Source organism: Balaenoptera borealis, assembly GCF_965194805.1.
Source record: "Balaenoptera borealis genome assembly, chromosome: 17".
Taxonomy (NCBI): domain Eukaryota; kingdom Metazoa; phylum Chordata; class Mammalia; order Artiodactyla; family Balaenopteridae; genus Balaenoptera; species Balaenoptera borealis.
The window spans coordinates 15,589,883-15,612,223 of NC_138876.1; the positions used below are offsets into that span (position 1 = coordinate 15,589,883).

General features: G+C 42.6%; 1 protein-coding gene across 2 annotated transcripts in view; it reads left to right on the forward strand.

The window, feature by feature from the left end:
* Positions 1-965: 965 nt before the first annotated feature.
* ANXA13 (annexin A13) overlaps positions 966-22,341 on the forward strand; it is a 61,557-nt gene continuing 40,181 nt past the window's right edge. The window contains exons 1-2 of one of the 2 annotated variants that reach the window (XM_082363100.1): positions 966-8,190; positions 9,538-9,660. In XM_082363100.1, the coding sequence (XP_082219226.1) occupies positions 8,140-8,190; positions 9,538-9,660 (174 nt within the window). In that variant the 5' untranslated portion in view covers positions 966-8,139. The remainder of the gene's footprint in view (positions 8,191-9,537; positions 9,661-22,341) is intronic. The other variant, XM_082363101.1, reaches the window with a different exon arrangement.

The following is a 22,341-nucleotide window of genomic DNA, read 5'->3' on the forward strand; positions in this document are numbered from 1 at the left end:
TAACTATGTTGTTTGCGTCACTGTCTAGTCTTTATGTTTTCTCCAAGAGAATGTGAATTCCACCAGGGCCGGGACTTGGTCTCGTCACCACCAACCCCCAGTGTGAGGCAGAGCCACTGGCATGTAGTAGATACTCAATAGATTATCTATTTCACTCATGAACTAAGTAGTGGATTAGTATGCGCTAATTCACCACACTTACAAGAACGGTCATGGGAAACAATTTAAGAATTACAGAATCACTCACATGCACATACTTCATCTGTGGGTATGTAGGTGAGAATCCCAGCCTTTCTAACCTGCACTGGTTTAAAGTGAGAAAAACATGCGTGCGCGCGCACACACACGCACATATTTCCAGCCAAATCATCCATTTATTAAAGGAATATTTGCACGAATTAAATTCCTGCTCAAGAAATTTTTCCATCCTTTGGGGTTTGTCATAACAAAATCTGGTCTGTGACAGACAGCTTTCTAAGGAATTCCTTCCTCTCACTCACTGACTCACCAAATACATGTTGTAAGTCAGCTGCCGTTATTTCCACATGACAGGTGCCATACAAGTTCCGGATACAGAAGGCTGAAGAGGAGATATTCGCTGCCCTATTCCAGGGCGAGAACATGCAAACAGAGAAACAAATAAAAACAATCCAGCGGGGTGAGGGCTGACCTGGAGGAGACAGCCTGCATCCCACGATACTACACATGCATTTGTTTTATCTCGTTTCTTTTTTATCACTTTCTCTGATGAACCGTCTGACTTCTCTGATGGGCTCTTTCTTTTTACCACCCACCAAATATGCTTTCTGAGCCCCATCTTCAGCCTTCTATTCCCTTTCTCCGTGCTCGGCCTCTGCACATCTCCAGACGCTAACACCCCCTGGGTGGATGGCTCCCTGACCTGGCCCCATCCCTGTCTTCTCAGCCAAGCCCAGCTCTTCTTCCTCCACCTGCCCTCTGAACTCCTCTCTTTGGGGGTCTTCTGGAACCTTGGCTTCCACGTTTCCCTGCTAGAGTAGCTCCTTCCTTGGTTGCCCTATTGCTAAAGGTCGCCACCAAGTCCCAGTCACTCCCGTTTGAAACCTTGGTTTCAAGTTTTCCGTTTGCTACTATTCGAGCGCAGCCATTCTCATCCACATCAGCTTTCCAAGGTCGCCTCAACTCTCCCCCTGTCCCCTCCACATATCACACTCCAGGTCACCTCCTGATCATTCCCCAGAGAGCATTCACCACCTCCAGTGCTGTCCCCCGTGCCCTTCCCCCACCCCTTTCAAATCCTTGCCACGTCACAACCCCCAGGGTAAGGCTCATGCCCCCAGGAAGTCTTCCTCATCCCTTTGGGATAGTCACTTACTACCTCAAGTATATCTTGGCTTCCAACTGTACTTTTTAATATCTATCTTCTGCAGATAAATTTTCAGTTCCAGGAGGTCAACCACTCTGTTTTTTACCTTCCTTTCTTCTGCCCCGTGGTGCCCAGCACAGCACTATTACACTCCTCACTTAGCGACTGATACATATGTGTTGATGAGTGAGTGCTGGGTTCTGAAGTCCTGCAGTGTAGACCGAAGGTGTTTCCTCTTCAGAGAAGCACTGACAATGGAGCCCTGTCAACCAGTCAGCACTGAGGCAGAGCTCACAGGGGCAGAGGCTACAGGATGGAGCCATCAGAAGAGGCATGCTGCGCGGGTACCTGGGCAGCTGTGGAAGGTGCCGGTGGCAGTGGCCAACCACAGGCAGATCAACCCAAGGGGATGCACAGAAAGCTGTACCGGAAGAGAAGGTTCCAAGGGAAGGGCACTCTGCTCCCCTTTTGGGGGCTCCAGTCAATTCTCAGCCTCTGAGAGGGTTCAAAACATTCTGGGCTACTATTTCCACCTCCTCCTCCCATTCTCACAATTTCTCCTTTTTTCCTTTTCTTTCTCTTCTCTTACTCCCATTATGCCTTCCCTTTTGCCCTTCTGCAGTGGACATCTCTCGCTTTGGCCAGCCTACCATCCATTCACCCTCTTTTTACTAAGAGCACCCCAATTTTCTCTGGGTGACCAGCCCTCCCCCACTCTCAGACCTCGTGGTTTGGGTGGGGTTGGCGCCTCTCTCAGCTCCAGAGGTGACGTGAAACCCACTCCTCACAACCTCCCTCCAGCTATGGTGGTCAGTTCACAGATGCGTGTTGAGTCCCAATTTGGGCCAGAGAATCGGACCAGGACATACAGTGAAACTTACAGGAAAGGAAAAGCTCTCATGTTCTTTTCTATAGCTTTGGAATTGTGAGGATAAAAATATGAATCCGCTAGCAGCCATTTTGCCTGTGAGAGGGGGGGATCCCTTTAAACAGGGAGAAAGCAGAACTGAGAAATGGAGAGAGACAGTGGATCCTGGGGATATAGTTTGAGTAGCTGGATCCAGCTATGCCTGAAGCTAACTACTTTTTCCAGTTATACAAGCCATTAAATTCCTTGTTTGTTTAAGCTTTTGTGAATCAGAGTTTCAGTCACTTGCAACCAAAAGAGTCCCAACATACCTTCCTAAATCCAACTGTTCGTAGTATTTTAGGTCTGGAAGTAAATGTAGAGAGGAAGTCCAACTCTTACATTTACTTAGTTGATACCTAAGAACTGGAGACTGTGACTCTGATAGTTGTACCAGAGACCAGCCTAAAATTCAGGTCTTTGCTCTCCCAGAGCTACGGTTTATTTTTTGGTTTTGGGGGGGGGTTTTTGCCACAAAATGCTACATTAAATCAAGGTGTTTTCTCTTATGTAGATGCTTTATTTCTCCAACCAGAACATAAGCATCTGGCTGAGGGAGCTGTGTCCTAAATTTTTCACATGCCCTGCAGCTTAGCGTGATGTCTTACATGTGGCAAATATGCAATAAGTCCTTGTTAACCAATCAGTGAGTTAAGAAGGTATTTTGATCTGTGAGAGTTTTGCTTTTATGCTTACAAGATGAAGTGTGTTACTTTCCGGGTTTTTACTACTGAAAAAAATTTGGAGTATGAAAATACAGTTGTTTTCAGCAACTATAATCATTTCCTGCAGATTTTAGTCTTTTTGTCTTAATCAAGCAAGATTTATTAGCGTCTACATTTATTATTTAATGTAGAGAAAAAAAGTATAAACGAACATGACAAAATATTAACTTTTTTGCTTTTGTTTATGTGGAAGAAAATAGCAGTCCAGGGACTTCCCTGGTGGCGCAGTGGTTGAGAATCCTCCTGCCAATGCAGGGGACACGGGTTCAGTCCTGGTCTGGGAAGATCCCACATGCCGCGGAGCAACTAAGCCCGTGCGCCACAACTACTGAGCCTGCGCTCTAGAGCCCGCGAGCCACAACTACTGAAGCCCTCGCACCTAGAGTCCGTGCTCCACAACAAGAGAAGCCACCACAATGAGAAGCCCATACACCGCAACAAACAGAAGCCCCCACTTACCACAACTAGAGAAAGCCCTCACGCAGCAGCGAAGACCCAACGCAGCCAAAAAAAAAAAAAAAAAAAAATCAGTCCAAAAATCAACTATAATTTTTGGGTTCTAATTAAATTACACTAAATAAAGAAAATACTATTAATTCTCCCTGCAGAAATAGATATTAGGCAAGTGTTCAACTTGATGGTTATATTTAGAAGATCAGCATCTGTGTATTTTTGTTATTTTTAATACTGTATGGCTACAATATAATCTGAAATACTTGTTTGTATTATTATCATATGAGCTTTCACCAGGGTATTTCTAAATGGACGTTTTATTAAATACAAATTATCCAGCGTAATGTATTTGCTCTGAGAATCATAGCAACTGATGAGATTCTCTTGTTTGTTTTTTGAGATGTTGCATTAGTTTCCTAGGGCTGCCATTACAAAGTGCCACAAACTGAGCAGCTTGAAACAACAGAAATTTATTCTTTCATGGTTCTGGAGGCTAGAAGTTCAAAATCAACATGTTGGCAGGGCTGTTCTCCTTCTGAAATCTGTAGGGGAGAATCCTGCCCTGCCTCTTCCTGGAATCCGATGGTGGCTATCAGTCCCTGGTGTTCCTTGGCTTGCAGCTAAATCACTCCAATTTCTGTCTCTGTCATTGCAAGGCCTTCCCCTGTGTGATGGAGTCTTCATATGGCATTTTCCTCTTCTTATAAAAACACCAGTTATAGTGGGTTCTGGCCCATCCTAAGTACCTCCTCTTAGCTTGGTTACATCTGCAAAGACCCTATTTCCAAATAAAGTCACATTCAGAGGTACTGAGGGTTAGGACCTCAGTGTGTCTTTTTTTTGGGGGGGGGGTGAGATACAATTTAACCCATAACAGATATATAAGTAACATTTTTAATAAGTGTTAGAAACTTAACCTTGGTGGGCTAAGAAGGAAAGACTCTCCGGCAAGATTGATTTCTGACTTGCTATTGAGACACATAAAGTTAGGAGATTAGAACTTTGGCTGGCATCACCACTTTGAGAACCACCAAAATCCAAGAGATGTAAATAAACAGGCCCAGTCTAATAAAGAAAGATGCAGCACCTGTAATAATTTAGAATCACTACATATTTATAAAAATACCAAAATAATAAAATCCCCAAACCCCTCCCATCACCCCTCTTGTGCCCTCTTTTCCCCCATCAAGTCTGCTCGCTCTTCTTTCCTAGGCAGTTCTTTTTCTGCCCTCGGGACCTCCAGCTATGACATCCTTCCAGTAATGGCCTGGGGTCATAGGAATTCCCCCTTGCTGCTGTTGCTTGGAATTATCCCAGCCACCTCCTCACACCCCCATGGGGAAGGAGAAAAGGATGAGATGATACCAGAAATAGTTCTGTTTCAGTCAAATCCAAACTTGACTGTGGGTACATTTAAATCATCAAGAGGTGGCTGTAGTGGTGGTGATCTAGAAAAATAAGAAGGTGTGTCAGCTTCTTCCTTGGCCTCTAAGCTTTCTATCTTTCACCTCCCTGGAGCCATAAACCATATCTCTTCTTGATGAATTTCCGGTGTTCAGTAACTGGGCAGAACTTATCTCTACAATGAGCACTGCACGTCAAATTGCCCTTGTTCCTCCTGAACTTTGAGCTTCAACAGCCTGGGGTGGGAGAGGAAGGGAGGGAGGAAAACTGTCACTGATCAAGGGTTCTAGGAGGGGTTAGTGACACAGACATAGATTCCAAAGCCAGCACGGAGGTAGGGCAGGGAAGATTTGGCCCTGAGAAGTCTGGGGCTGGGAAAAAGGAGGTAGTGAACTATAGAACGCAAACTAGACACTAAAGGCAAAGTAATCATGAATGGTCAAAGCGTTAGTTGTTAACTTATATCTTTTTGCCTTCTGCCCCATTCCACTGTCCGTACCCAGAGGACAGCTGTGTCTTGTTTACCACTGTATCTCCAGCACCCAGCATCCCACCTGCCACACAATGGACTCCAATCTCTTTGGCCATCTTTCATTTCCTGTAATTTGCAAAGCCCTGTCCTATTTCTGAGGTGTAGCACAAACTAAAACATCTGACCTGGAACACTTTCTCTTTTCAAATGATGCCCTTCTTCTCATCCCTTGGTTCACAGACTAAATGTTAGCTCCTTGAAGAGTTCTATCTCTATTTAAAGTAAATTATACACACTCTCATGCACACGAGCGTGCTCGTGCACACACACTTTAGCTTCCATCACAGCATCCTGTTTGGTTTCTCCATAGCCCGTACAACAATTCGTAATGATCTGTTCTTTGTATATCTCCTCCACTTGGCTGTACATTCCAGAAAGAGAAAATTCATATCCCTTCTGTTCACTGTTGTAGTCCCAGCAATTAGCCCATCCAAGAGACGCAACAGATAAAGGTTAAAGAACAAAAGAATGAATATATAAGCAGAAGGTAATAAACCTATAAGAATTTTCATACTATGTTACATGGGAAGGTAGCGTAAAATAAGGATGGCATCTTAGACCAGAAGAGGAAAGATGGATTAATTAATAACTATCTAGGATCGATTGAATAACCAAAACTAAAGCTGAATCTATTTCTTCCTTATTCTACATCAAAATCAATTCCAAATGAATCAATGATGTAAACCTTAAAAAATGAAGTCGTTAAAAAAAAAAAAACTTTAAGAAAATGTACAAGAAGTCTTAATCATCTTAACGCAGAGACTTTTTCTAAGCAAGCCAAAGAAGAAAAGATAGATATATTTAAATACATAAAAACTAACACTTTCTTCACACACATATATGCACTCAAAACATCAACAGAGACAAAAGATAAATTGGGGAATTATAACTGTTATGCTTGACAAAGGCCTGGATTTTATTATATATATTATTACAAGTATATAATGAAAAAACTAATAACTCAAAACTAAAGGACAGGGGCTTCCCTGGTGGCGCAGTGGTTGAGAATCTACCTGCCAGTGCAGGGAACACGGGTTCGATCCCTGGTCCGGGAGGATCCCACATGCCGCGGAGCAACTAAGCTCGTGCGCCACAACTACTGAGCCTGTGCTCTAGAGCCCGTGAGCCACAACTACTGAGCCCACATGCTGCAACTACTGAAGCCCACGTGCCTAGAGCCCGTGCTCTGCAGCAAGAGAGGCCACCGCAACGAGAAGCCCGCGCACTGCAATGACGAGTGGCCCCCGCTCGCCGCAACTAGAGAAAGCCCGCGCGCAGCAACACAGACCCAACACAGCCAAAATAAATAAATAAAAATAAATAAATTAATTTAAAAAAACAAAAAAACCTAAAGGACATAAACAAGCAGACCACAGTAGAATTCATACAAATAGCTTTTTAGGATCGGGATATATAATTTTAAGAATATCAAAGGAAAGGAATGTAAATTAAACAGTGAGATAACCATTTTTTATCTTTGAAATTGGCAGAAATGAAAAAGTTTGAAAATCTTCAGTGTTGGCCTTATGTGGAGAAAGGAGCACTGGCGTATTACTGTAGGAAGGTATACACTTTGTCTTTTGAAAGTCAGCCTCGTGGGTCAGCTGGTCTTTGAAAGTCGTTCAGCATTTTTATGTCTGTGCATAGGACAACTTGGCAACATCTCTCAGAATTTTAAAGCATATACACTTTGGCCAGCTATTGCATTCTTAGATTTTATTCTACAGATAAACATGCACACATATGCAAAGATGCATAAATGAAGATAGTCATTCAAAAGACCCAAATAACCTAAATGACCTTGAATAGTGGACTGATTAAATAAGGTTTGGTTCATACCTATAGTAGACGAACATGCGGCCACCGAAAAAGAAATGTGCCAATGTCTTGTATCTATTTAGTATATGAAGTCCAGAAGGCATGGAACAGAAGGCAATGTACCAACCCATTTGTTGAAAAAAAGCATACCAAAGATAGCTAGGCAGATAAACAGACAGATAAACATGGCTGTGTATGCATACCATTTCTGGAAGGACTCAAACCTCAGAGGGCAGGAACTGAGTGGTCAGCAAGCTTACTTTTCATGGTACCTCTTCATATTATTAGGGGGAAAAATGTACCATCTGCACATATTACTTTTTAAATTTAGAAACTAGCTAAATTATAAAAATGATGTTAGCATAACTCAATGTAGCCTTCAAAAAGATCCTTTGTAATAGTAAGGGTGATGTTAGTAAAATAAGAAGATTTTTCAGTCTTGTTTGGTTAATGCTTTTATCACTCCAAGGTATAAAATCTTAGTGAAAATGTACGCTTTTTTTTTTTTTTTTTTTTGGCCACACCATGCGGCTTGTGGGATCTTAGTTCCCCGACCAGGGATCGAACCCATATCCCCTGCTTTGGGAGTACGGAGTCTTAACCACTGGACCACCAGGGAAGCTCCTAAAGGTATAAAATTTTAAATGAACACCTAAAATAAAAAAGAGTAACTCTTTCAATAATCCAGGAGTGTGAAAGTTTTAGCCCTTTAGTTGTGAATAAGATATTCAACTTGAAAAGCCAACACTCGATTTATTAATAAATATTTTAGTTTTAAAAGATGGCTAACCAAGGCAGCGTGGGCAGGTTAAGATCATTTGTAGCTGCTGCCACTCCCTACCCATCCCCAACAATGTATTCAAATGCAATGCCAACGGTTACTTATTAAACTCAAGAGATATTATGCCCTGGGAAAACCATTATAAACTTGGCCTGTAGGAGAACTGATCTCTTAATGAAATACAGAACAACTATCTCTGAAAAAAAGAAAATGGGCAATCGCCATGTAAGTATTTATTGCTTTCGGGAATCAAACCAAGTTCTAATTTTGGTTAGCATGTGGAGAAATTTAAACTATGAAATCATGATTGATACTTTTATACTTTATCATTGTGATCACTCCTAATTGTTGGTTTTCACAACAGCAAACCATGCTTTCAAAATGCATTTGGAAAATATTTTTTCTCCATTAGTCAGAAATCTCTGGAGGCGTGAAAGAGAAGTGTTCAAAACAAGGTGGTAAACAGCGCCTTGCAGAGAGCAAGCAGTTAAAATAGTATTTAAGGAATGTATGACTAAAGATGTTAGTTTGCAGCAAAGCTGCACAAAGCTTCATAGACTGTGCCCATCGGGTGTTTTGGGAATACAGGCTCATGTTGCAAATATCAGTAGATAAAGATACAAGTACTCTCACAAACCTATACAACTTGGATTGAAAGGTGAAAATATCCCAGTATTTTTTCTAAACAGCACCAAATGACCAGATATTTGCAAATACTCACGGAATGGATTTAATATTTTACTTTTTCTGAAATGTCTAGGCTCATGTGACTAGCATGTCTGTAAACTATTAATGGCTAAAAACTGACAAAAATACTACCATTTGGAGCTAACTATGCACAAGGCAGGTCGGAGTTAAGTTTTGATTTTGGGATTTTTTTACAGTGAAAAAGGTATACTTAAAGCTATGGCAATAAGAATTTTAATAAGGTTTTGCTGCACCTAATGTGGTTTCCCACAGGAAGACGGATTTATTGTGTGTACACTAGGAGCGAAGAGAATAAAACTCCAAAATTTTCTGCAAACTGGAACTTTGTTAATAAGATTTTCTCCTTTGCTCTAAATCAAACTTGTGCTCAGATGGTTGCAAACCTATAAGCGTTTTCTTCGAAGAGGCATTATTTTTAAAATCATCTGTAAGTAGCATTTTCATACTAGCCAAGGTTATGGAGCTTCCATTTAGATTATCTTTCAGAGAAACTGAAACCGACTTTTAAAATACTTCTGATCCTGGAAAAAATTTTTAAAATAATAAAATAAAATACTTCTGATCCCAGGCTCCCTGGTGGTCCAGTGGTTTGGACTCCAAGCTTCCAGTGCAGGGGTCATGGGTTTGATCCCAGGTCAGGGAACTAAGATTCCACAAGCCGTGCAGCGCAGCCAAAAAAAAAATTTTTTTAATAAATAAAATAAAATACTTGTGAACCATGCAGAGGACCTCAGGAAAAATCATTGGCTCCTGCTTTAGCAGCTTAAGAGGATGTTTGCACCCCTTGAAAGTCACCCCTTGAAAGGGGCAGCTGGCTTGTGTGAGTGGTCTAGCATTTTATGTATTTCTTTTTTGAATCCCCAGAGCCAATCTTACTCCCTGTCAGAAGGCAGTCAACAGTTGTATGAAGGGCAGGCCCAACCCTCGGCAGTCGTGCAGCCTCTCAGCCAGCCATCAGGGAGTGGAGAGCCAGAGTTCCATCAGCCTGTAAGCACTTTATTTTCCCTCCAAATCATAGGTATGACCAGGCTTTCTCATGGGCCCATATTACTCACCAGTGACTTGTTATACTGGACCCTCTACAATCCTCTGGTCTGAAAATGTCACCATCAGGCATTACTTCCAAGCAGGGAAATTTTTCCCTAGAAAATGTTTGTTATAATATTTGTAGCTAAGGTAAAAATGTAATTTAGGGACTCAGCTTCCCTTCCCAACAGTGTCCCCTTAATGGTGTCCTGGAACAGAGTACATGATCCTACACTATGCCCCTGTGACGCTGTAGAAAATATTAGTGGAATTTAACATGTGCATAAGGAATGAATATGTTCTAAGACTGTGTTTCTAGATGAGTAAATGCAAAACCTTTTTAAAGGACAAATTACTGCATTAGACAATGATTTGAATATGTACAAACTTAAAACTACGATGCTTATAGTTTTAAAGCAACTACGCAACCAAAACAAATTTGCAAACTAAATGCTAGTAAAATTCAAGTCCATGATGTGCAAAAGTATGTTATTGATTTAGTGTAATAGATAATGTTATTTTGCTGAGATTAAATGTAAAAATGGCGCAGATTGCTATAATGTGGTTTTTCTGAGTTGCAGCATGTCTAAAATATGATGCAGTGTGTGACTTCTTAGTTCTCCTGTCACGTTTCTCTATCCAAACTACTGAGAAACTTTTGTTTGTAAGACTCCCTGTAAGACAATTGGGCCTTCTCGTGGCTAAAATGCAGGCTTTTTATATTAAACCTCCCTCTGTTCTCTGTTCTTTTACCATGAGCTTGTAACAATTAAAGTATGGTCATTTGGCATGCTTTTTAAACAGAAACACAAATGCAGACATTGAAATCATGTGCTAGCCCCTGCTCACCCTGATGATCCAGTATGCTTTATATTTGTTTTTATATATTAGTTATTATCAGCACTAAAGACACTATATAAAAAGCCTACTAGGAAGGTTGAATTCCCAAAAATATGTCCACAAACCAGAGTCCACAGATATCTGTTTGACAAATATTGCTCTAAAGCCAATAGAATGTTGGCCAGGAAATTACATTTTCCAAGGTACTCTGATATGGAATCCTAGCCAATTCTGAAAACTGAAAAATTACTTTTTTTTGCTTTGTGCTTTCCTCCAATCCTTTTGCCATCATTTTTTGAACTCAAGACATAGTCTTTGTGCCTAACCTATTTGGAGCAGTAATAACGGATACTTGGATATTATCATTTGCTGAAACACAGTGTTCAGAGTTGCTTAGCCTGGAGGCCATGTCCCTGTGCTCAGTGAGCTCTGTGCAGAGACAGAAAAATAGATCCACAGGAAAAAGCTTGGGTTCAGCCAGATGACTCTTCTATTCTACTGTGTGAATGTTTTCAAGAAAATCACCATCTAGAGGAAAATAGAATATTGACACAAAGAGTGAGATGACTTTGCCATAAGAGTGTGGCTATAGGTGGCAGAGTCATAGACAGGGAGCAAGATCTAGGGGTGCCATGGATAAATGTGGAAATAATCACAAACTCAAGAGGACTATTGATTTCTGGAATTCTTTTTCCAGACTAATGAACAGGCACTAGAAAGGACTGCTGCCTGGTTACTTACTCATAGTATGGACCCTGGGCTAGCAGCAACATCCACATGGCCTGGGTACTTTTAGAAATGCAGAATCTCAGGCCCACTCAGACCTACTGAATCAGAATCTACATTTTAACAAGATCCTCAAGTGATTCCCATGCACATTAAAGTCTGAGAAGCAATGGACTGGGGAACAAGTTCTTAAACTTGGCTGGGTGTTGGAGTCACCTGGGGAGTTCTAAAAACCACTGATGCCTGAGTCCCACCCCCAGAGAGTCTGAATTAATTAGTCTGGTGGTTGGCCTGGGCGTTGGGATTTCTAAATGTTCCCCAGGTGATGCTAATGGGCACAGAGTTTGAGAAACAGTGAACTGCACACCACGATCCTGACAAGACTAGCTCAGCACACCGCTGATGAACGAAGTGTCATTCTGAGTGTCGGTAAATGAAAACCAACTTGTAAATGTTAGGACGTCTGCTCAGCGATCTGCCACAGTGTTTGTCAAAATGCCACGTTTATGACTCACTTGTGCTAATATTTAGCCAACACAAATATTGTCTGAAACGGAGACTAGTTTGGGACTCGTAGCAGGAGTTCCGAACCAGCAAGTTCAGACGCAGGTGGATCGGGAACACCTGGGAGCTACTTGACAGATGGGGACTAGGTCCAGATCCCTGAGAAAAGAAGGGAGGCTCTAGAGATAGGTGAGAATGTGTTTGGGAATTTGAGACAAAAGTAAGCACGGCTTTAACCAAGAGTGTACATTCAACTGTGATCCTCAAAGAATCGCAGTGAACCCCAAGCAGAAACCAGCCTAGACCATGCAGTAGTATCTCTCCTATCAGGAAACCTTTTGTCCCAGAAAGTTAGTCCTTCCATAAGAGGAAACAAAAATGGCTTCTGATGCGAAAACATGACATGCACTAAAGCATGTCATACCTTTATGACATGAAATAAAGAAATATGAAATATTCTTTGAAATAAAGAATATGAAATATTCTTTGAAATAAAGAAATATGAAATAGAGAAGCATACCTTCTCTATTTAATGACAACTCACCCACTTAAAGTCTAGCTACATTTTTGGCACAATTACACAATCTGGGCTGTGGAGGTTTCTTGGCTATAATAGATTAAAAGCAGTCATTTTAAAGAGGTGGGGGGAAAAGGCTGGCAAGGACAAAACCACTGACAGAAGGAAGAACATGCAAACTGAAAACTTGACCCAAGAACTCTAAAGTTATAGGAACCCAGGCTCACTTCGTGTAGGGGATGGACTCCAGCGTATCCCAGCGCACCTGGGCAACTCTGCTCTCCAGCACGGCGACATGAATCCAAACGCCCAGCAATGATGGGCATCGCTGAAGGTTTAAAGGGGCCTTCTGACATGATGAGGATGATGATAATAAGAGACATTTTTCAAGTGCTTGCTGGACTGTGAGCAGTTCTGAGAGCTGGGGTCCTAATGTAGACGCATGGGTCTACTATCAGGTATTCCTCAGTGCAATAGTTCCACATGTGGCCCCCAGACCAGCATCAGTAGTATCACCCAGGCTCTTGTTAGGAATGCAAATGATCAGCTGCCTACCCCCAGATCTACTGAATCAGAAACCCTGGGGGTAGAGCCCAGCAATTGCCGCTGAAAAAGCCCTCCAGGAGATTCTGATGTTCGTTCATGTTGGAGAACCAGTGTTGAAGCAAAAGCCTCTCACGGGCCTCACTAGAGCTGTGCCCTTGCTCTGACCACAAACCATCCCCACCACTCAGCCTGCCCAGGTGCCCTGACCATGGCATTTCAAGCCTTCTTAGCCCCATGCCCTCCTCCTGGGCTTCTCACGCCAAATGCAACCCAGAGAACTACCCCCTTCTGTGCCTTCCTCCACCCCGAACCAGGCCTCGCACTCTCCTGCCTCCCAGCTTAGAGCTGCACAGTGAACTGGCGGCAGAAAGGCAGGAAGCCACTCTCCATCCTCTCAGCCAGCTCAACATATTCTTTTAGAGAAACTACCAGAATCCAGGTACTGTTTGAGGCTCTGGAGATAAAAAGAGGAATAAGATAAACGACCACAGTCCATGCCCTCAAAATAGCTCACAGTCTGGTCAGGAGGCAAACAAATAAATAATTATAATGACGTGTGGTGGATACACTAATAGAAACGTGTCCATAGTAACAAGGTTCAAAAGTTGGACAGATGGTACCTCCCAGGCCCTTCCCTCAGAGAGCGTATCTCCTAGTTATTACTTTAAAATGTATATCTCAGAAATTAAAAAAAAAAAAAAAAGTTGGACAGAGGAGGGAATGATGCCCTGTGGGAGAAGTGAGAGTAGAATAGGGTTTCTGGAATGGAGAAAGGCATTCTTTGTAATGCAGGAGCACAGAGGGGTCCAGGAAGGCCGGTGCTGCTGGTGAGTTGAGCTCGAGCCCTGCCAAAGCACTCAGCACATCCCACAGCAATTGCCTGGGCAGCTGCTACCCTGTCCCCCAGGCTGTGAGCTTCTGAGGGCAGACGCTGTGTCTTACTCACTGCTGTAGCTCTGGGGCTTGACACATAACAGGCGTTCCATACGTATTTTTGATAGAAAGATCGATGAGCAGGGACAGAGACAGGAGGCGAGACTGGACAGGCGCACAGGGTTGAGACCCGAAGTCCCTTGCATGCCAGGCAGTGTGTATTGGTTTCCTAGGGCCGCTGTGCAAACTACCACAAACTGGGGGGCTTCAAACAATGGAAATTCTCTCAAAGTTCTAGAGTCTAGGGACTTTGAAATCAGCATGTTAGCAGGGCCACACTCCCTCCGAAGGCTCTAGGGAAGAATCCTTTCTTGCCTCTTTCAGACTCTGGTGGCCCTGGGGCACTGCATTCCTTGACTCCTGGCAGGATAATCCTAATTTCTGCCTCCATCTTCACAGGGCCTTCTTCCCTATGTGTCTCTATGCTTTCTCCTCTTCTTCTAAGGACACCAGTCATTGGAATTAGGACCCTCCCTAAGTCCAGAATGAGCTCATCTTTCTTTTTTTTTTAAACCACCTATAGAGGTCTTTCCTTATTTATTTATTTATTTGTTTGTTTATCTTTGGCCGCATTGGGTCTTTGTTGCTGTGCGTGGGCTTTCTCTAGTTGCCTCTAGCGGGGGCTACTCTTCATTGCAGTGCATGGGCTTCTCATTGCAGTGGCTTCTCTTGTTGTGGAGCACAGGCTCTAGGCGTGCGGGCTTCACTAGCTGTGGCACGTGGGCTCAACAGTTGTGGCTCGGAGGCTCAGCAGTTGTGGTGCATGGGCTTAGTTGCTCTGCGGCATGTGAGATCTTCCTGGACCAGGGCTCGAACCCGTGACCCCTGCATTGGCAGGTGGATTCTTAACCACTGTGCCACCAGGGAAGTCCTGAGCTCATCTTGAGATCCTTAACTAATTACATCTGCAAAGGCTCTATTTCCAAATAAGGTCACATTCTGAGGTTCTGAGTAGACATGAACTGGGGGGACACTATTCAACCCATTACACCAAGGAAATTGCGCTTTATTGCCTTAAGCTAGTAGTGGTTTTTAAACTTTGCACAACAGATTCCTTTGAAAGGCTTGTTTAAACAGAGAGCTGGGCCCCATCAGCAGAGCGTCTGATTCAGTAGACACTCTATGGTGGGGCCTGGGAATCTGTATTTATGACAAGTTCCGTGGTGATGCTGATGCTGCCGGTGTAGGCACCACACTTTGAGAACCACTACCTTAGGCAGTAGAGAAGCCCTAATCGATCTCAGACAAGGGAAGGACAAGGTAAGCACTGCCCTTTGGATGGACCATGCTGGAAGCTGGTGGAGAAAGGTCTGGAGAGAGACTTGACCAAAGGCAAGTAAAGCACTTGAAAGTCAGCACTTCCAAGTAAAGCACTTGAAATCCTGGAGAAAGATGATGAACCCCTGCCCCCAACTAAAACAGTGACGATGGAATTGGAGAGACGAGGACAGATTGGAGGGTCAAATCGACATAACTTGCTGACTGACAGGATATGGGAGGTGAGGGACAAGAAAGACTACAGAGGGACTCCAAGGTAACTGGCTTGTGCACGCAAGTGGATGATGGTGATGCACCCGGGGGATGAGGCAAAGTCTGCAAGGTGAGAGGATGAGTTTGGTTTGGGGATCTGTTGAGTTTGAGATTTCTGTGTTCCACCTGGGTTTAATGCCTGGCAGGTAGCTGGATCTGGAACTCAAGAAAGAAGTCTGGGATTGAGGTAATTTGTGTGGATAAATTCTGTTTTTTTGTCTGTTTGTTTTGTTTTTAAGTCAGTATGTATTTGTTCACAGACTACTGGACTCACAGTGGCTTAAATAACAAAGACCTTTAATGATTAACCCTAACAGGAAGTCTGAAAGGAGAGGACTCTAGGGCTGGTTCAGCAGTTCAGTCACGTCATTAAGGACTCAGGCTATGTCTGCCTTTCCATTCTGCCACCCTTGAGGTACTGGCAACATCTCCCCTCCTGGATGCAAGACGATGGCCATGTTTGTGTTCAACTTAGTAATCTCACACGATAGGGTCACAAGCAGGAAGGAAGGGGATGGAGAAAAAAAAATGTCTTTCTCCTCTTGTACCAGTCCCCTATCAGTGAGGAAAATCTTTTGGGAATGCCCAGGCAGACATCCCTTTCTATCTCATTGGCCAGAATTGGTCAAAAGCCCATCCTAGACCAATCACTGGCAAAGGTGAAGAGGATAGTGATGGATCATGATTCATCCCCAGGGCTGGGGAAATCATCTTGTCAGCTAGTGTTCTTTCCCTCTCTTTCTCTCTCTCTCACACACTTTTTTTCTTTCCATGTCCTAGCCTCATTCTCTCCTACTGAAAATGAGCTTTTTCTTTTCGATGATGGGGGAGGCAAAAGGAGTTGATGAGAGGGAGGCCTGGCCACAGATAGTTCAGGCACCACAGAGAGTTCCATGGCCTCACATAACCCCAGATTAACTACCCCAAGGAAAAGAGTTTTCTCTAAGCATTTATACATACAATGCCAGGGAAAATTCTGATTGGCTGAGGTATGTGCCTACCTCTTTGAATATCACTGTGGCCAAGGTTGGCCTTACCTATCGTTAGGGATGGGCAACATTGCTTTATCAGTATTGCTTTCTTATAACTATTGTTTTTATTAATATTACTACTACTACTTCAACGACTATGACTACTATTGGATAGACTGAAATAGAAAGAGAATGAAGATTTGAAGATCAGATGGGAAGGCAGTAAAATAATTCACCCTGTCAGTGATGAAGGTTTGGATTGTGGTGGGAATGAAAAGGAAGATAAAAATGTTAAGAAGAATTTTAAAGAAATAATTAATAAGTTTGGATCCAATGCATATTGCAACTCTCTTACCAGGGGGAAGAATAACATTCATTGTTTTGATTCTGGAGGAGACAAAAACTTGCTCAAAGCAAATTTAGCTCTTTCACCTTGTTTCCTTTTCAGCAAATCTGAACTTGTTCACATACTGTTGGTTATGCCCTACTACACAGCACTATTCCATGCTGTAATGGCTCAGCTCAGCCCCCAATATTTTCACTTTTCAATTCCATCTGCCCAGTTATCATTGACTCTGGAGGATGCCAGAGTACACTAGCTTCCTTTATTCCTGTAAGCAATGAATCCCAAGTTCATACTCTCACTGAATTGGCAAAAAACAAAAGAAAAAAAAAAAAAAAACAGCCTTTGGCAATAGAAGAAGGAGATGGATAATTCTTTTCCAATGAGAAAAGTGCTTCATTTTTCATAACACTTGAAGGCATGGTTCCTTTCACAGTTGAGAAATAGTCGTCACCTCCCCATCACCACCTTTCCCTCAACTTTTGTTGAGGCAGTACAGCAGTCATTGGATATCTAGAGGTGTAACCCTCTTCAGAGGTCTCTAACGCCCCAAACAATCAGTGGACAACCTCAAAGCAGACATTTTCCCCAGGACACAAAATCTGGTTTCAAGACAATGCATGTTATTCTGCCTCTAGAAGAAACTCTGAGTTGTCCAGCCCAACGCAGTACTGAAGGGTCCCCAAGAATGAGCCAACTGGGGCTGCCAGTGAGGATGTGATGCAGACAAAGAGGCAGGGGGTGATGACAGACTTCTCCCTTTGGACCTACTTTAACTCAAATTCTTCCTCCTAGTTACCTTATCCCAGTACTCGTCTTTCAGATTTGTCATCTGGGTTCCTTTGAAATCAAATCAAAGAGAGAAAGTTACCATGGTCCACTTCTAATCCTCCCTTTTAGGTAACCACAGCAATGCATTCTTTGTGACTGCGGACCTTGCTTTAGCCAGTACCTATGTACCATTTACCACTAGAAGCTCAGCCTTCTCAACACCTTAAAGTAACATGTTGACAGAATTGTTACAGCCATTAGATCAGGGCTGTAGACCCTCCACATATCAGATTTTAGCACTATTGGCACTTGCAACCAGATAATTCTTTGCTGTGAGGGGCTGTCCTGTGCCCTGTGGGTTGTTTAGCAGAACCCCTGGCCTCTATGACTAGACACCACTGACACTCCCCTATTTGTGACAAGCAAAAATGTCTCTGGACATTGCCAAATGTCCTCAGGGAGGCAAATAACTCCTGGTTGGTTGAGAACCACTTCATGAGACACAGACCTTAAATGGGAAAGCTGGGCTAGTGGGCAGATGTCCCCATAATGTCTTTATCTGGCTGAATTTCCACCAGCAATGATGCATTCCTGCCCCTCTGGTCTAGGCTCTCCCTCACACTGATTTGTCTCTCTTATCACAGGGTAAAAGCCAACTCATCTTGAAGCTTGACCCTTGTCCTCCTGTTGATGACAATGGCAGCTGAGAGGTGGTGGTTTTCCCCCAAAAGGCTGTTAGCTCATAAGTTAAGTTCTGATGGCCAGAATGCAAAGGGCCTCCCTGCAGAAATACCCAGTAACAAGGCTGCTAAGCTACTGGTTTTCCTGCCTAGATGAACAGTGCTCATCTGGAAAGACATAATCATGAGTGAAATAATCAGGAGTCAATTTGCTCACCTCTCCTCTGGGTGTAGCCCCCAAAAGGGCTGCCCCAATAAATCTTCCTCTACCAGAGCTCAGGGCATGGTAGGCCCATCACATGGTTTGCGTTTCTGAGTATACTGCCAGTAACTTTGGAAACAATGGTACCCACCACCTCGAAGAGTCTTAAGTTCACATCTCGTTAAGGTCAGGTCTCAACCCCATAGTCACCTTTGATGGTAAATATCACATTGACATGTATAACCCAGACAACATAGCCTAAGGAAGCTTGTCTTTCTGGAAAATGACCTAACTATACCAATCTTCATTAAAAGGTGTTCTTAAAATGCCAACATAAAAATAACCCCAAATTTAGGAAAAAGATCACTTTTTTAATCTAAAAAGTTTCACTTATTTTTCAGAACACACAGCATATGTAAGCATATATCATATTGAGATCTGATCCAAGGGGATGTTTTTTCTATTTTCAGCCTTAGTTGACGAATGATGCAAATATTTGTACCCATTTAGAATGATGGCCAAACTATTAATAGTCATACCTGTCACTTTATAACTGCATCTCTGAAAGGGTGAATAAACAGCAGCAAAGAGCTCCCTGTGTTCTCAGCACCCTTCAAAGGTTTCCTAACACACTTTCCTAGCTATCTTGTCTACATCCTTGGCTAACAGACTTCAAAAGCTGATCCAAGTGAGAATAGGATCTAAGAACGGAGGAATCAGCTTTGTTATCAGTGAGACCATGGTGACCATTAACATTTTGCTCTGACCAGTATTTACGTAGATTTTGATTTAAAACAAAAAAAAACAAGACTTTTAATCAAATTTATTGTTTCAAGGAAACCATGCCCAAGAAGCAATCAACTTAATTAAACAATATGCCACTAATTACCCAAGATTCATGTTTAAAGATGTGAATGACCCCTCTATTGTGTTTCAAATTGCCCATCAGTGTCTACTAAACGTATCTGTGGAAATGTCACCAGGATATTTTCTGGCTGAATTCAGTTCATTGACATTAAATAGTACAATACTTTGCATTCGTGCTAACTGGTTTCAAAGTACAAATGAGTGACCAGTTAGAGGTGAAAGAACATTGTCCTGAGAGAGAGGAGTCCAGTTTTTTCCATAAGTAAGTAAGTGACCCTGGGCAGATGACTTAACCACCAAGCCTCAGTTTATCTGTAAAATGAGGGAATTGGATACATTGAATAATGTTTCCCAGACTTCAGACTTAAGTGTGACCTTCTTGAACGTTGCCAGATACATGTGCCACATGTTGTACTAATAGTTCTAGTAACTATTTTCTTTAAATCCACTCATCTTTTTGACACAAATTTAGCTTAAAAAGAAACTTTGTATTAGTACCATAAATAGAAAACCAATATCATTCGATGTTAATACAGAAAGTGAGTGTATTACGTTCGAACTAAATACTATCGCCAGCCAAAGGCTCAGATCCTGTCACCTGTTTTCTGATAAAAAGACCTTTTGCATGAAATAGAGAAGGTGTTTGCAAAGTAACTATTTGAGGCTTTCTGGACCACACAGCCTTTGTTGCAACTACTCAATTCTGCCATTGTAGTGTGGAAGCAACCACTGACCAAATGTATATGAGTGGGTTGGCTATGTTCCAATAAAACTTTATTTACAAAAACAGGTGATGGGCTGGATTTGGCCTCAGCCTACAGTTTGTCAACCCCTAGATTGGAGGAGTATGAAAGACATACTATTACCTGGCAAAGACTGACTACTCAGAAGAATCTAGAGAGAATTTTATTTTATTTTATTTTTTTAACATCTTTATTGGAGTATAATTGCTTTACAATGGTGTGTTAGTTTCTGCTTTATAACAAAGTGAATCAGCTATACATATACATATATCCCCATATCTCCTCCCTCTTGCGTCTCCCTCCCACCCTCCCTATCCCACCCCTCTAGGTGGTCACAAAGCACCTAGCTGATCTCCCTGTGCTATGCAGCTGCTTCCCACTAGCTATCTATTTTACGTTTGGTAGTGTATGTATGTCCATGCCACTCTCTCACTTCGTCCCAGCTTACCCTTCTCTCTCCCCGTGTCCTCAAGTCCATTCTCTACATCTGTGTCTTTATTCCTGTCCTGCCCCTAGGTTCTTCAGAACCATCTTTTTTTTTTTTTTTTTTTTTTTAGATTCCATATATATGTGTAAGCATACGGTATTTGTTTTTCTCCTTCTGACTTACTTCATGCTGTATGACAGACTCTAGGTCCATCCACCTCACTACAAATAACTCAATTTCGTTTCTTTTTATGGCTGAGTAATATTCCAATGTATATATGTGCCACATCTTCTTTATCCATTAAAAGGAACTCCTTTCCCAGTTGGAATCTAATGGGCTTTAATACCTTCAGTGTTCCATGTCACTCACTTTGAAAAACGCTTGGTTGAATTTCTACCCTAAGAATCTATGATAAACCTCTTCCCTTTATCTTTTGCTCCTTGGATAAAGTCTAGGATTTCTTACTTGTACAGCTCTCAGTGTATATATTTTTTAAGTTGTCTTTCTCATTCACTGGGATGTCAATGGGAAAGTTCCTTATTTTTATCAGACCAATGGTTCTCAACCCTGGTTGCACATTAGAATTATCTGGAGAGTTTTAAAAATTCCTATACCTAGTATATACCTATATCTTAATGATTCTGATCTAATAGGCCCAGGATGTGACTCAGTCATTTGTGTATGCTCACAATTGGCTGTGGCAAAGTTGCAAAGTCAGTCCCAGCCAGGGTGACCAACTCTCCCGGTTTCCCTGGAACTGGCCCAGTGTTAGCACTGAAAATCCAGGATTTCCTGGGAAATCCTCAACCTTTGGCAGTCAGACAGTTGTTCACCTTAGTGCCAGCCCACCACTGGCAGAAAGTCCTCGACTCTCTCCAAGAGGGTCAAGAACAGTTTCAGAGAGGAGATGCGGCGTCAGCAAATTTCCTTAAGTAGATCCATTCTCCACTGTTGCCCCCAGAATCAATGGTGGGCAACCAGGTGTTTAAAAAATGGACAGGCACGAGGCTCCGTGCTGTCAGTCCCCAAGCTTCTTTGGCCCTCTGAGGACTCAGGTAGGACAGTGAGGAATCCAGCACAGCCTCTGTCCTCTGCCTCCCCTACCTCACACTGATAGGCCCCTTGCTAATAAGACAAACCGGCAGTCATTTTGCATAGATTCTGTCAGGTAGGGAGAAGTGACCTTTTACCTGTGAAAATGTTTGACAGTTTATCAGGCTGGAAAGCAGTCACCCAAAAGGAGCAAACATCAGAAACTGGCCATCCTGCTGGCCTCATGCCTCTTCAGTCTTCAAAATGCCTCCACTAAAATGCAACTCCCTGGCACACTCTGGTCCTCGAACGATGATCCCTATGAACTAAGGGCAAGATGCTTTAGGAAAGGGGGAACTGGAAGATTTGGGATGAGATGGGGAGAGAAGGAGGAAGAGTCCTGAGAGCCTGTTGGAGAAGGTCAGAAAAGCCAATCCCTCACTGGCCAGCTCTGATCACCATTATGAGATCTCTCTGCCCAGTACTCTCGTCTTTTTTTCCCCAGCTTTATTGAACTACAATTGACACATAACATTATGCAAGTTTAAGGTGTATAATGTGTCGATTTGATACACTTATTGCAAAATGCACATATTGCACATATTGCAAAATGATTACCAGCATAGCATTAGCTAACACCTGCAGCATGGCACTTAGTCACCATTTCTTTTTTGTGGTGAGAACATTTAAGATGCTTTCTTAGCAACTTTCAAGCACATAATACCGTATTATTTAACTATCATCACTATGCTGTACATTAGATCACCAGAACTTATTCATTTTATAACTGCAAGTTCGTACTCTCTGGCCAACCTCTCCCCCTTTCCCCTAGTCCCTGGTAACCACCATCCTAGTCTCTGTCTCTATGAGTTCAGCTTCCACATATAAGTGGTATCATACAGTATTTGTCTTTCTCTGACTTATTTCACCTAGCAGAATGTCCTCAAGGTCCATCCATGTTGTCACAAATAACAGGATTTTCTTCTTTCTCGTGGCTGAGTAATATTCCA